At 41.8% G+C, this 13,761-nt stretch overlaps 1 protein-coding gene across 1 annotated transcript in view; it reads right to left on the bottom strand.

Moving 5' to 3' along the window:
• Positions 1 to 13,761, bottom strand: part of spns2 (SPNS lysolipid transporter 2, sphingosine-1-phosphate) — a 57,362-nt gene that overhangs the window by 14,525 nt on the left and 29,076 nt on the right. Inside the window, exons 3-8 of the mRNA XM_029519753.1 lie at positions 10,501 to 10,637; positions 6,881 to 7,032; positions 4,138 to 4,204; positions 1,587 to 1,729; positions 1,097 to 1,249; positions 619 to 808 (exon numbers count right to left, since the gene is read on the bottom strand). Of these exons, the coding sequence (XP_029375613.1) occupies positions 619 to 808; positions 1,097 to 1,249; positions 1,587 to 1,729; positions 4,138 to 4,204; positions 6,881 to 7,032; positions 10,501 to 10,637 (842 nt within the window). The remainder of the gene's footprint in view (positions 1 to 618; positions 809 to 1,096; positions 1,250 to 1,586; positions 1,730 to 4,137; positions 4,205 to 6,880; positions 7,033 to 10,500; positions 10,638 to 13,761) is intronic.

The raw sequence follows: 13,761 nt of genomic DNA, 5'->3' as shown, positions 1-13,761 counted from the left end.
TATCTTTCCCAGGTTTCCATCATCGGCAGACTTGTTGAGAGTCAGTTCCTATTCCTTTGTCTCTGATAAGAGTGAGAAATTTGTGCTTGCTGAGTCCAGCAGCTCCGACTTCATTGTTTCAGGGCAGTGATTGTAAAGTTGCGCCCTTTCCTGCTTTACAGGGCAATCAGCCACACAAAGCATTGCATTTGTGCATCTGTGCATTAGGCGGAGACTCTCAACTTTTTGCCCGAGGTATGAACCTCAACTACCTGCAGCAGCTCCTGAGGCCAGCTCAATTCACCCAGCAGTTCAATTGTTCATTATGGAACAGTGCTTACTCACTGCCTCTGGGCCTGGGAGGAGATGGCATCCAGATTGAAACATTAACCTCGTAAGCAAAGTCTTCTTTCGTCAGGTTGATGACCAGATTTCCCCTTTTAATTTTCAGACCCTGAAGCTCATCCAGAATTTGCATGCTAACATCTACCTTTGTCAGGGAGATATTTCAGTTTGGACACTTGTTAATTCTTGGAAGAAGGAAGTTAATCTCTACTCTCTGCATGGTTTGAAAAGGAGGTAGCTTCCTCTGGAGACACAATATGCACATATACAACAGTAACAGGAAATGAGTCTTACATAAGCTCCTACAATGCTCTTCTTAGCCACCACAAAGATGAGGCAGATGAATATGGCCGAGCCCAGCATGCTGACAGCACATACGAGTGGGTCTGCTCGCTCTGTCTTTTGGCGACATAGGCGTGTGGTGGCTGCCCCGATGACCACGCCTAACAGCCCTGTCACACATGTGATCACCCCAAAGATGATACTGATTTGGAGAGCAGAGAGCAGAGGAAATAATGTTTTGTTTTTTTTTTTTTTTGTTTTGTTTTTTTTTTGCATTCAACCACAAAGAACAGTCCTGGCAATTATGCATTGTTAAATATAAAGGATGCAACAGTGAAACCATATAGCATGCAGCAACAAAAACAAAATTCATCCTGTTTTCATACACAAAGTATACTGGTATGTTTCTCTTTAACTGGGTTCAGTTAGCGTTAATGAAACAGACCAGGGCAGTGACTTCAAAGCCTGAGCTCCATGTTTGGCTTCTCACCTGTCTGTGCTACTGCAGATTTCTTGTGTACAGGGTTCGGCCGTCTTTTGCACCACCTGGGCTCTTGCCAGGTACAGAGGGATCCACATGCCAAACGCACCTGTGGCAAAAGACACCGCCGCCGACGCAAAGGAGGAGAACACATAGCTCCGGCTAGAGTGAAGAAACACACACACACAGAAAATGAAAGAGTAGCTTAACGTGGCTTAATGATAATGAAAAATAAACATGCCATTGTTATGTGTAAAGCAATTTCATGACACCTGGAAGTTCACAGTAAAGCAGTACTGCAGAATGCTGCTAGGTGAATGACACTTATTCATGTCTTGTGTTGACATTTAAATGCCTCTTGGTGTGACTGTAGTCTAACCATGAATGAATTTACATGAATAAAAGTGGGTGTGCAATCACTATAGCGATCACTGGTCAGCTGACAAACAGGGCAATCTCCAAAACCTGGTGTGTCCCTGAAGCAGAGCCCAGAACTTACTTCTTAGCAAGTGCCTTCATGTCACAGAACCAGGAGGTGCGGGTCTTGATGCGTCCTCCCATCTGGTCGGCACTGCCTCTCTTCGGCTCAGGCACAAAAAGCAGGATCAGAGTTCCTGCTGTGATCCCTAAAACTGGGGACACCTAGTGGGACAAGAGAGATACATGAGGCTTCAGACCATGCTGACTCATTATACTGACTGTATACTCAGACTGGGGAGTGGTTTTGGGGGAGGTGGAGGGGGGGGGGGGGGGGGGGTTGCTGGACAAAGAACAGTGTGTGTGTACAATCTGAATGGATAGCCACTGTGTCTGCGGATACATCTGACATCCTATACAAGCTCTCTGAAGCTGAGAACATTCTCCCACAGTTTACCCTCTTGCCACTGTGTGTGTTCATGTGTGTGGACTTGTCTGTGTACTTGTCTGAGTGTGTATACAAGACTCAAAGAGAGTTGTCAGGCTTTGAGTGCTGCCCTATGAGCCCCACACCAAGGTGAAAGTGCCCATCTGCTAATACACTCACTATCAGCTTTTCTTTTTTGGGTTAGGAGGCGGCATGTTTGTGCATGTGTGTGTTTATGTATGCATACAAAGACAAAAGGCAGGATGGGATATGTGGGAGAGCATTTGTTTGAGTATACAAATTGTGCACAAAAGAAAAAAAAAAAAACAGCTTAAACTGCGGTGGAAATGCATCATATCGTATTCTGTAGCACATAAAGGCCAAGCTAAATTCACAAGCACCGTGGTGCTGAGAAACCTGGGTGTGTAATTGTGTTTTTGCAAGATATATTCCTCAGGTTTCTTCATTTGAGGGCGCCTGATAGCTCATAACGTAGTTCAAAATGCAGCTTGATACAGTGGGTTTGGTCTCAGAGGTGTGAGGATCACTGATCATTTCCTTCCTTCTCCAGTCGTGTTCTGTCTGTGTCGACCCACATGTAGATCTGAATCTCATAATGTGCTTTTATAGAGGGGTAGAGGCGCTCATCCCACTGAAGAGGTAAATACATATTAGCTTTTTTTTCTGAACGACCTGTTCTCTTATCTCTCTTCATAATTCTTCAACATGAAAGCGGGAGCCTGTGATTGACCTTGACTCCCACAGGGACTATTAGATACTTGCTGTATGGATGGCTGGCAATCTAACAAATTAGCTGCTGCCCTCTCCTGCTCTTCATTTCTATGAATCTCCTTGATCCTTGTTATCCTTCGCTTTTTTCAGGAAGGTAGCTGGAACATGGAGGGAAAAAACAACTGCATGTCCTGCAGTGTTTTTTCCTTAAAGCAGGATATGCCGGCACAGAACCTGTTTCATGTCTTGGAATGTGCTTTCCTCTGCATGCCACATGGGTGATTAATTGGCTTTGAGATTGTTTTATTGGAATGTCATTGTAACTGGTTTGGAACAGACAGCCCCGCTCTTTGTTTTTTGTTTTTTTTTTTTTAATGTCTGACCAAGGCTAGAAGAAATGTACTTCCTGTTTCCTATAAGCCAGCAACCTGTCATTCTCAGGAATCTCCATCCATCATGGCACGCTGACGGAATGTTTAATGCCTTCCTGTGAATGTCATTCAGTTCATAAGAAGAGGCAGGTCATAATATGTTTCAGGGAATTTAAAGGCTGACCCTGAACTCAGCAGTTCGTGGGGGGTCCTGTTATGGCGTTCACTGGTTCTTCCCATATAGTGTTGTTTGGCTCTAAATGTTTTGTCTCGAGTTCTCAGTAGAATTGCTTTAAAAAAGGAAGTGCAATGACAACAGTGATTTATGTGCTTGATTTAACACCTGCGCCCTGCGGTACACGTGTGCGTGCTACTGTTTTTCCCTTGAGGCAATACCCTGCGATGGTGGCATGCCTTAGTCCTTTTTGATAAATTCATTCCTCTTGAGAGTCAAAATTAGCCCTTAATTAAAACAGACCCAGCTTAATGGTTTTGCTCACCTACGGGGGAATTTTGCAAATCAGTAAATAGTAAATAGTAAAACAGTAAAGCAAATGTGCTTGTGCTGGGCTCGAGCTTGGTGTCTTCTACAGTACACCTTGTGGGTGGGGTATGAAAACACTTTGCTCTGTTTCATGAATTTCCTGCAGTGAAAAAGTGACTATAGCCAGCTTACCCACTGATAGCAATCCCGTTATGATCTCAGTGGGTGGGGCGTGATGAAAATGTACGTGTTTCCAACAAGTAAGACAGAAAATGCGATCAGCCTTGATAGATATAGAAATCCACTCCACACTGAGTGAGTTTTATTCCCATGCTTTTAGAGATGGTTCTGCTGAACACTGGAGGCTGAGCTGATGCTGATGTTGATGTATATGTGAGTTGTTCACCCTTCAGCTCTTTCTCTTCTGTCACATCCCAGCAATGTCAGGGCCTGAACCGCCTGTTCAGCCATGCATGTCCCCTGGTGTTCCTTCCCCCACTCCCCCTGTGATTCCATGACAAGCCCTACCAATCTTTTCATTTCATCTGTCTTTGTGTGTTTGTGGGTATATGGACCTTGCCGGGTGTGTATGCACGGTGCTGGATGATGATGCTCTTACCCGCAATGCCCAGTGCCAGTCTCCTGCAGCCTCCTTGGCGCTGGAGCCCAAAATGTAGCCCAACCCACTGTAGAGAAACACAAAAACTGGGTATGAGAGGGATAAAAAAAAAACAAAAAAACATTTACATTAGACTGAACCAGATTATATCTTAAGCATATGAGTCAGTTTCCTCATTAAGCCGTCGTTTCCATCATCCAAGCCTGAGCCTGCATAACACACATCCTGCTTGTGTTCTGATTAAAGCCGTCTAGAGCGTTTGGTGACTTGACATAGAGAGCTTTTCATACTGTCACTGATCAAAACTCCAGTTCCAGTAGTAGTAGCTCTATTTGCCGACGTGTGATTTGTGAGTGTATCAACAAAATGCAGGTGAAAAGTTACAGATCATGAGCCAACAGAGTGCAGCACCAACGCGGTCGTCCGGACAAAGGCTATGTGCTGCCACAGGGTAATTAAATTTCACAGTGTTTTAGTGCCTTTAAAGGGTGTGTTTTGTATCACCGAGGAAAACAGAAAGGAAAAGCTTTGAGGGAAATGTTGCTTGATCACATCAGATCAGATAAAGGTCCTCCTATGCTGCGATAAGCCTCTGCTGCTAGATAGCATCAGCGTTTAAAGGACAAAGAGAATTTGAATAGTAAACTGAATGTATGAGTGGTTTTAAATGACAGTTGGGTATGTGGACATTACCTTCCAAACAGAAATGCATTAGCAAGTAAGGAGCTGGTTATTCATTGCCAGTGATTAGCATCACCACTAATAAAGCCACATATCCATGGGCTGGGATTATACACAGTCTGATGAAGGTGTTGAAAAGTCATCAAATTTTAGCAGTTCTGCATATAAATCAAAGTTTGACTTTGACTATGACTTCAGAAGGGTATTTAATTCTAACAATTAATTAAATGTAATATTACTAGGCTCGGATATTTTTCTGAAAGAAATGTAAAATGTCCTCACTTTTTATCACTTCAGCACGTTGTGTAAACCATGGACTGTGAGCCATTTTTGGTTAGCAGCTGTTTCTGTTTTTATTGGGTTAAAAATAAGTTTGACTGGTATTTTCACTTAAAAAGAGCAAAATCAAAACCAGACACCTGACTGTAAATACAGTGTAATGTTTCATACCGTCAACACAGTTATGTATATTTGGAGATATTCCTTCCAAGTAGCCCTGACACAACACCTAACACACTTTGTGCAGATTTTACCGTTAATTTGTCACGGTGTAGCTTTTTCAGCAGCCTCTTCGCTGCAATTAGTCAGTAACAGCCACTGAGGCGCTGTGATTTTTGAACCTGCTGGTCTGTCTGTGCAGGCTCTCTGGCTTTGAGATGCTGGATCTGCTTTCCATTACAGTAGCAGATTGGAGCGGGAGATTAATGATCAATACAAATGATGGGACTTTGGAGCGAGGTCTTATCAGTGTTGACGGCTAAAGGGCCAAAACATGTTGAACTGGTTTTATGCACACATGCATCTACACACTCGATGAAGGAAACAGTCCACATTTCCATGATTAGTTCTCCAAAAATAACACCGCAGTATAAACAGGCCCAGACAGCATATGACATTTCCACTGAGTGACTAACAGCTAATCTTATCAGAGTCCACACAGAGAGTGTTTGGAAAGTTCAACACCAACAATAAAACTTGGGGATGAAAAATACGCTCACATCAAATGCTGGCATCACACGGTGCTGTCTGTGGGGCCAAGTTAAAAAACTGGATAACAAATAAAAAAGGCAAAAAAAAGAAAGAAAAAAAAAGAAAAAGAAACAAGAGCAAGAGAATCCATCTCCTGTGAATCTGGTCTAATTCCTGAGGTCATTTCCTGGAAATGGTCACAACAACCTCAGTGGAGACAAACAAGTGTGAGGCTGGATAGGATGTTTGACTGCACTTTACCGAGGCCCACTCCTTCACCTACTATTGTCTGTGTTGCTGGGCAGTTTACTGTGACCCAAACATTTTGGCTGCACATAACAAAACCACTCAGAGGGCAGTTTGCCTTTCCTTTTTTCATCTGTGTCCAAACACAAACTACACTGCAAAACCTATTACCACCCATCACTGTATTTTGTTGTGCAACAACATATTTTGAGCGGTATGCAATAATGAATAATTGCACATATCTAATATCATGTTTACAGCATTCAAGACATTGCAGCACATTTGTCTTTTCTTTTGCAACTTCACGTGAGTGAGTCTGTGTGCAGGAGCTGGAAAAGCAGCGCAGCACACAGCTGCTCAGGCGCATTCTGCTGAGCATTGTATATCACTAAAAACCTCAAGTGGCTGCTGCGCCGCATCCACTGGTACATTCATCTTTTATTACTTGGCTTTGTTTGTTTTCTCCCTTTGGCCCTTTTTCGGATTGAATGAACTGAAAAGGCTGGAGATTTAAGCTTAATAATGCCTCCTGCTTCAACATCCCCATGCCACATCTCCAAAAAGCCTGCAACCCCCCTTTAAGCTTCACACAACCAATTGTTAGTTCTGCTTTTCTTTTTGCTGAGAGGACTGAGTTCTTTGTGTAGGTGCTTGAAAAAAGAGCCAGACAGGAGTGAGCCTGACCTTCACTATGTGAGGGTAATTCCAATCATCTAAGATATTGCCCTTGATTCCTTTGCACCTTTAGATTTGAACAGCTATAATTTCAAATTCATTGACAGCATTTAATGGAACAGATCATATCATCTTATTGTTCCTTCATGTGCATTTCAAGAACTGTTCTTACCTTCCCAAGGGGATGGCCAAGTAGAAGACAGACAGCATCATTGTGCGGCTGTTATTAGTGAACAGGTCTCCTATGATGGTGGGAGAGATGGAGGAGTAGCTGGACTCACCAATGCCCACCAGTCCCCTGGAGAGCACAAACAGCCAGTAATACTGCAAAGATGGAAAGAGAAAGAGACAAGGGCAAATAAATATAAAAGTTTTATCATCAGTATCCCTGGAGAAACTTTCTATGAGAGGAGAATATAAATCAAAATGTCACTTTAAATTTTCTTCATTTTCATTATGAATAATTTCTATTGGGTAAAAAGTACTTGGTTGAAGTTTGTCTGCGAATCTCTAAATCAGTCCACGTCATGTGACAATTATACATTTCCATCTATAGCCAAGGTTTTTACATTTACGGTCCCATAGGTGCTGAACCACTCCTGATACAGCACAGGTAATCAGAGCTGAACACAGAATACCAAGCCTGAGATATTGAGGGAGCCCAGAGGCACAAAATTGGTGAAAGTTATTTTGATTTCAGAGTGAAATCAGCATCACATCAGCATGGAAGATCTTAATGCAGCTGATCTTATTCTGCCATATTAAATTACCACGGTGCTGCGTCTTCGATTATGTGCATTTAATTCATAAACACAAAAGATAAACACTTAAAAGGCCTTTTATGGGAGGATGAAAACTAGCAGGGGCACCTGTGTAGGAAGCTGGATTGTCAACAGTTTCCATGGCAACAACAGCTCACTGCGTACTATTATGTCTGCTTTTGAGGCTCCAAAGAAAATGTGGTTTTCCTGCACACCCACACACTGGAATGATCCATATAATGGACACTAAGTGGACAGTCTCATTAGCAAAATTAGGTGGACATAAAAGTTATTAGTCAGCAAAATGACACAAAAGGTCCTGAATCGATTTGCACTGAATTTAGTGGAGGCCAGGGGAAGAACCCATTAACTTTTGGGGCAGATCCAGATAATTTATTATAAATTATCGTTTATTTCTATGGAGTCTGGTGCATGTTGTTTGAAAGTTGAGTGGCTTTCTAGTTAATTTTGAAATAAACGTACATGTGATCTAATTGTCTGCGTGTGTGCGTGCGTGTGTGTGAGTGATAAGGTTGCATTGTGTGCGGTTTGCCAGCTGTGAAAAGAGATTAATGAAAGAGGTGTAGGTAGGCAGGCTGAGCTGAGGCGGTGACCCTAGAGCTGACCAGAGCTATTAGCCAACACTCGAGGCCTCATGCTGGTCGATGGGACAACATGTTATAAGGTCACACACAGCCATTAAATATCCTCTGGAGGCTACACACAAACTACACACACTCCAAAAGGGGCTGGTGCTCTGGTTTGAAAAATATTTAAATCACTACTGATCCCACCTGAGCTTTCACTGCTTTATATCTTTGTCACAAAGATTTGTTTTCTTCTTTGAATGGACCCACCATTTAATGGGCTCATGACCAGCTCTTATTGTTTGCGTTGCCACCAGACTTGGGAACGAAACGAAAGCAGCAGTAACAACAATAAAAAGGCTCCAAGAAACTATTGGCATGGAAGTGCCACGAAAATGAGGTTTAGGAACTTAAGGAGCAGATCGAAGACTGTAAAGCAATAAAAACAGATTAAGGAGATTTAAGAAAATCTACTTCTACTTCAAACAGCAGCTCTGTCAGGCTGTACAGGCGTAGAAGTGCTCTGAGATAAACACAACTATCAGCATGCTCACTATGACAAGCACGACATGCTGATGTGTGTCTTTTAAAGAGAACAGAAACAGAAACATTCTCCCTCAATGCAGAGAAATGGCATCTATCCAACAGGACGTAGATGGTTTGACACTAATGCGGTAATCTGCACACTGAATTTGTTATTCAGAATTTTTGTGAAATGTTCATTCACTCACTGAGTTTTTCTTTAGTGGTTCTTCACTTACCCTCATTGTTAAATAAATCAAAACTAAATTCTATCATATGGACAAAGGAGGGATAACCTTCTCAAATGAACACAGGGGGATCTCTAATGGTTAAATCTATCTCAGTCCGTTTGGTGATGACAGGAGCTCCCAACCTCTAATGATTTCACATGAGGAAGTAAAGGCTGAACCTGTACCTTGTACCTATGACATACTGTACAGCAGCCAGGCCTTGTAACAACAATGGTAGCAATTACTCCTTTTTCACCCTCTTCATATTTATCAGACAAGGAATGAAATGACTCATGCTTTTTCTTGGATGAATTTCTCAGTAGCAATAAAGGATAAAATTATGCATTTTATCAAAAAGGCGTAGGCTTTTTAGCAGGAATTTATTCTGCTTTTTGACTTACATTGTTGCTAATGTATTTCATCTTCCGTGTTACCAACAAGTTATCATTTAATGACAGTAATCTATTGTGCTCATGCAGAAAAAAGGATGATGTTTAACTTTATGAGGATGGTAAGGTTCTCTTACATAAGATCTGAATTCTACGTCTGCTGAAAATATTTCCTAAATGCCCCAGAGTGTTAAATGCATCATGGTAAAACTGGGGTTAGTTGTAAGTGGTTATTAACATTTCATTACATGTCTTCAGTTTCATCTGTCATGTGCTGTAGTGATATTACATAAGAGCCATCTTCTCTCATCTCATCCGATTGGCACACCCAGAAACATCTCTGGAGGGTGGAGGAGGAATGAGGAATGTGGGTGCTGAGGACCGTGCTCCATCTCATCTTCAGCAGTGAGTGGCTTATGTGCCATTTATCAGCGTGGACAAAGCCCTTAATTTAATCTGTGCCATAAGGGGAAATGAATGTATTGCTGTTCAGGCAAATAGCTGCCATCGTGGCCTCTATCACATGAATCTATAGGGCGTTTCAGCCAAACGACAACTTCTTGAGACCATCAACGTCTCTGAGCTGTCATTCCCTTGCATAGCTCTGGGCTGGAGGGCCTCAGCAGTAAACAGGCTAACTCAGAGCAGCGCTGCTCAGCAGACATGCCATGTGCTCGATAAATAGAACTAAGTAGCTTTCATGCCACATAACCCTGCCAGTCAGGAAACGTCCAATTGTCAGTTTGTTAGATTTTTATTATGACTATCCATCAAGACTGTACAACAGGGCCTGTCTCACACACCCACACACACCACAGAGCCTTTTACGGTAATGTGATGGCTACTCTCAGTAGGATACACCTCCTCCACGCCCACACCCCGAGGAATAATGCTATTGTTTTAGGCATCTTGTGCTGCCCAGCACACACAAGCTTTTTGAGGTATAAAATCTAAATCCACTTGTCTAGGGGCAGGGAAACACCAGGCTTATCTTCCAAGACATTGTCACTGAGACAACTCTGAGGCGTGGTCCTTCATTAGCTGGTAGTAGCCGGTGAGAAGAGAAGAACAAACAGAGGAGTAGGCCCAAGAATTTCCTCACAGACTAAGTGAGTGTGTGACTTAACAAGCATGTCATTTTATTTCACTGGTCTTAACATCAAGCATATCCACATTGTAACAGAATAATTAGCTCATCAGTGAAGGGTGTAATCACAGACAGTGCAGCTTATTATAATAACGCCAGAGTGCTCAAGCTTAAATTCCTCCAGTGTTTCTATCCAGACTGTGTGCAATGTCTTACCTCTTTGCTGATGAAGGAGCTCGACAAAGTAACAATGGACCAGAAGAAAATGCCACAGCTCAGGATGACCTTTCTGTTGAAGCGGTCGCCCAGGTAACCAAAGATGGGAGCTGCAACCATGAAGCTGCAGATGAATACTGTGGAGGGAAAACGAGACGGAGGACAATTTTATAAGTGACAGAAAATGAAAATAGATATGTGTAACTTTTCACATTTAAAGTCATTGCATTTTGTAGTAAATACTTTGACTGCACTGACCCAAATAGTTCACCTGCCTGCTACAAGGAACCTCACAGAAGAATTATGCATTATGTTTTTTATAGGATCCAATATGTGGAGAGAAGGGGTGATGGATAAAACAAATGTAGTGCCCTGTAGTTGGGAGTACTGTTATAAAAAGTAAGGTGCAGTATTTTCAGTACAATAGAGATTAAATGGGACCTATTACGGTAATTTCCATTCTCATTTCGTATCATCCAGTAGAGAAGCTGTCACAGTTCCAATAAGTTATTTATCATTTAGTACTGCCTTTTATTCAACCCTTCAGACTGAAATAGGCAATATTAGCTCCAGGCTAATTAGCACCTTATACTCCTCAGTCCTTAATCCAAAACCTGCCAAGGGGCAGCATACAGCTTCTCTGATCTCCAGCCCTCCCTCTGCTGAATGTAAACTATAAATCTATTTAGTGAAAAATGAACCCAATAACTGCAGTTCTTCAAATAGCCACTTGGTTCCAATAGTGAGCCCTGAAATTCTGCCAAGATGGCCACAGTGGAGCAGCTCGCTGAGTTTTAAACTTACTAGGTCCATTATCACTTATAGTCTTTTGTAACATAACATATTGCCAAATCCATCAAAAAGTTCGAGCCCTAGTGTGAACCAGAACATGCAAGACTGCAGCAGGATGAGTCTGTTACGCCCCTCATCTACTCATTGTTTGAAATAATAGTGGATTTAATCTAAAACAGCTCATATATACACATATTTCTCTAGTTGTCCATATGGAAAATTCACTAAAATCAGTAAACCCCTACATGGCAAAACCTGAACGCTCAGCTATTTGTATGCCGGATGACATTAAACACATATTACAGTACTAATGTGGACTGTTGTGGGCATTTACTCTTTTTATTTAAAATTTGGGGCACATTTGTTGTGCATTAAGTACATCTGATATTATAACATACAGTAGATCCCATATATGAGGAAAAAATGAGGACTAGAATAGTAATAGGAGCCCTTTAAAAGAGACAGAAAAAAGAAGGGGGGCATACGGCTACCTTATGTTCTGATTAAAAATAATGAAAAAAATTGTGGGGCAAACATGTCAGGACATGATGTAGTATTGCTGGATTTACAATTAAACTAATTACACTACTTCATACAAGACAATTAATAGAATACATCACACACCCACCCATGCTGATTCTTTCATATCTATTCTGGGGAAAAGATTGTAGTGGCTGTAGCCATGAATTATTCTTCCATCTTAGTATCTTAGAGCTGAACTTATGTCCCTGACAAAGGAGATGAAGTGCTTTAAAATGTGTTCCCCTAATTGTCTCACTGCCTGCTGGACAGCTCTGAACTGTTCTCAGGGTTTTTAGTCAATATTAATGAGGAGGGTGAAACAAAACAGGCCTGAATTTTTAATGTTCTCAAACTGAGTTTTGTGTCTTTGCAGAGGAGAAAGGGCAGCGACGTGACTCCTGACAGGGAGCTGGGGAGGCAGGCTGGAGTGTTTTGACATATCATCAGCATAAACATACATCGGAGGAAAGTTAGTGAGGGAGAAAAGAGAGGAGGGGTGTGTTATATAAGACAGCCCCACTGCTGCTGAGGCCAAGGGACAGAAATCAGATTACAATACAATTGTATTCCTTTAACATGTCACATGGCATGACAAAACAAAAAAAGGTCCTTTAATAACCTATTTTAAGAAACATTGCCTTTAAATAGAACAAAAATAATAATTTTCTCAAATCTTGACAGATGACAGAACAACAGAATTACACAGGGAAATGAGTATCAGGTGTTGGTGCATGTCCAAGGGGATTATAATGAAGCTTTAACTATCATTAATAACGTGCACATAAAAGGATGTAAGCCTGCAGTTTGTTCTGAGAGGATTTCAAATGAAAGCAATCACGTTTGTAAATTTAGTCACGCCACATTGTTTGGAAATGCAATCATTCATTCATTCATTCATCTTCAACCACTTTTTTGTTGGAGGGGCGGGGGTACACCCTGGACAGTTTGCCAGTCCATCGCAGGGCCAACACACAGAGACAGAGACCAACAACCACTCACACTCACACTCAGACCTACAGACAATTTAGAGTCACCAGTTAACCCAAACATGATGTCTTTGGATGGTCGGAGGAAACCCACACAGACACAGAGAGAACACGCAAACTCAGAAAGGCCCCAGGCCCCCAGTCATATTATATCGATATGTGAATCCACTTAAACTGAAACTATAGTTTAAAATCCCAACTTCACTTCAGTGTAGTTATATTAGCAGTTTTAGCAGATTTTTTTTTAATAACACCCAGTTACAGGTATCTCCCAATGTTACCTCACTGTGTTATTTTGACAAAAAAAAAAAAAAAAAAAAAAATCCCATTTCACGAAATCGTGTGAAAATGTGATTTGCGATTTTATTTAAATCTAATGTCCATTTCTATTAATGCGTCAGTCAGTTCGGGGTTTCAGTGTTGCTGGAATTACCTCGGTGGTTTGTTGCTATCTCAGCCTCAGAAAATCTCTCCCACTCTGTAGTATGTCTGTGTCTGCAGTCTCCATCACCATCATCACTATATTTATGTTGCTAAGTGCTGCAGAATTATCGTGTAATGCTAAATGGCCGATGACTGTTCACTGCAGGTATACAGTAGCTCTCCAAAGGGTGTCTCCAAGTCACCCTGCACCCTGTCACCCTGTATGTACACACACACACACACACACCATACATGCAGAGAGCAGGGGATGTTCTGCAGTGCGTCCTGCAGATAAGATACAGCCACTCACCACCAACTGGTCCACCTTGATTTTAAAGATAATCCCTCTCTCTGTTAGCAGTTGACTGTTGGTAAAAGTGTGGTAGGAAACCTCACACCATTAACTGGCCCATTATATTTTCAAGCGATTAGCAGACCACACATTTCTTTCTGTTTTCTGTGATTTGTTGAAGTGTTATTTTCTTACGGCTCATTCACATTCATTTAGCAAAATTCCCCATCTGAAGGTCTAATAAAG

This window comes from Echeneis naucrates, chromosome 14, assembly GCF_900963305.1.
Source record: "Echeneis naucrates chromosome 14, fEcheNa1.1, whole genome shotgun sequence".
NCBI classification, from domain to species: domain Eukaryota; kingdom Metazoa; phylum Chordata; class Actinopteri; order Carangiformes; family Echeneidae; genus Echeneis; species Echeneis naucrates.
The sequence above is the reverse complement of the archived record's forward strand: the minus strand, read 5'-3'. Positions and strand labels throughout refer to the sequence as shown.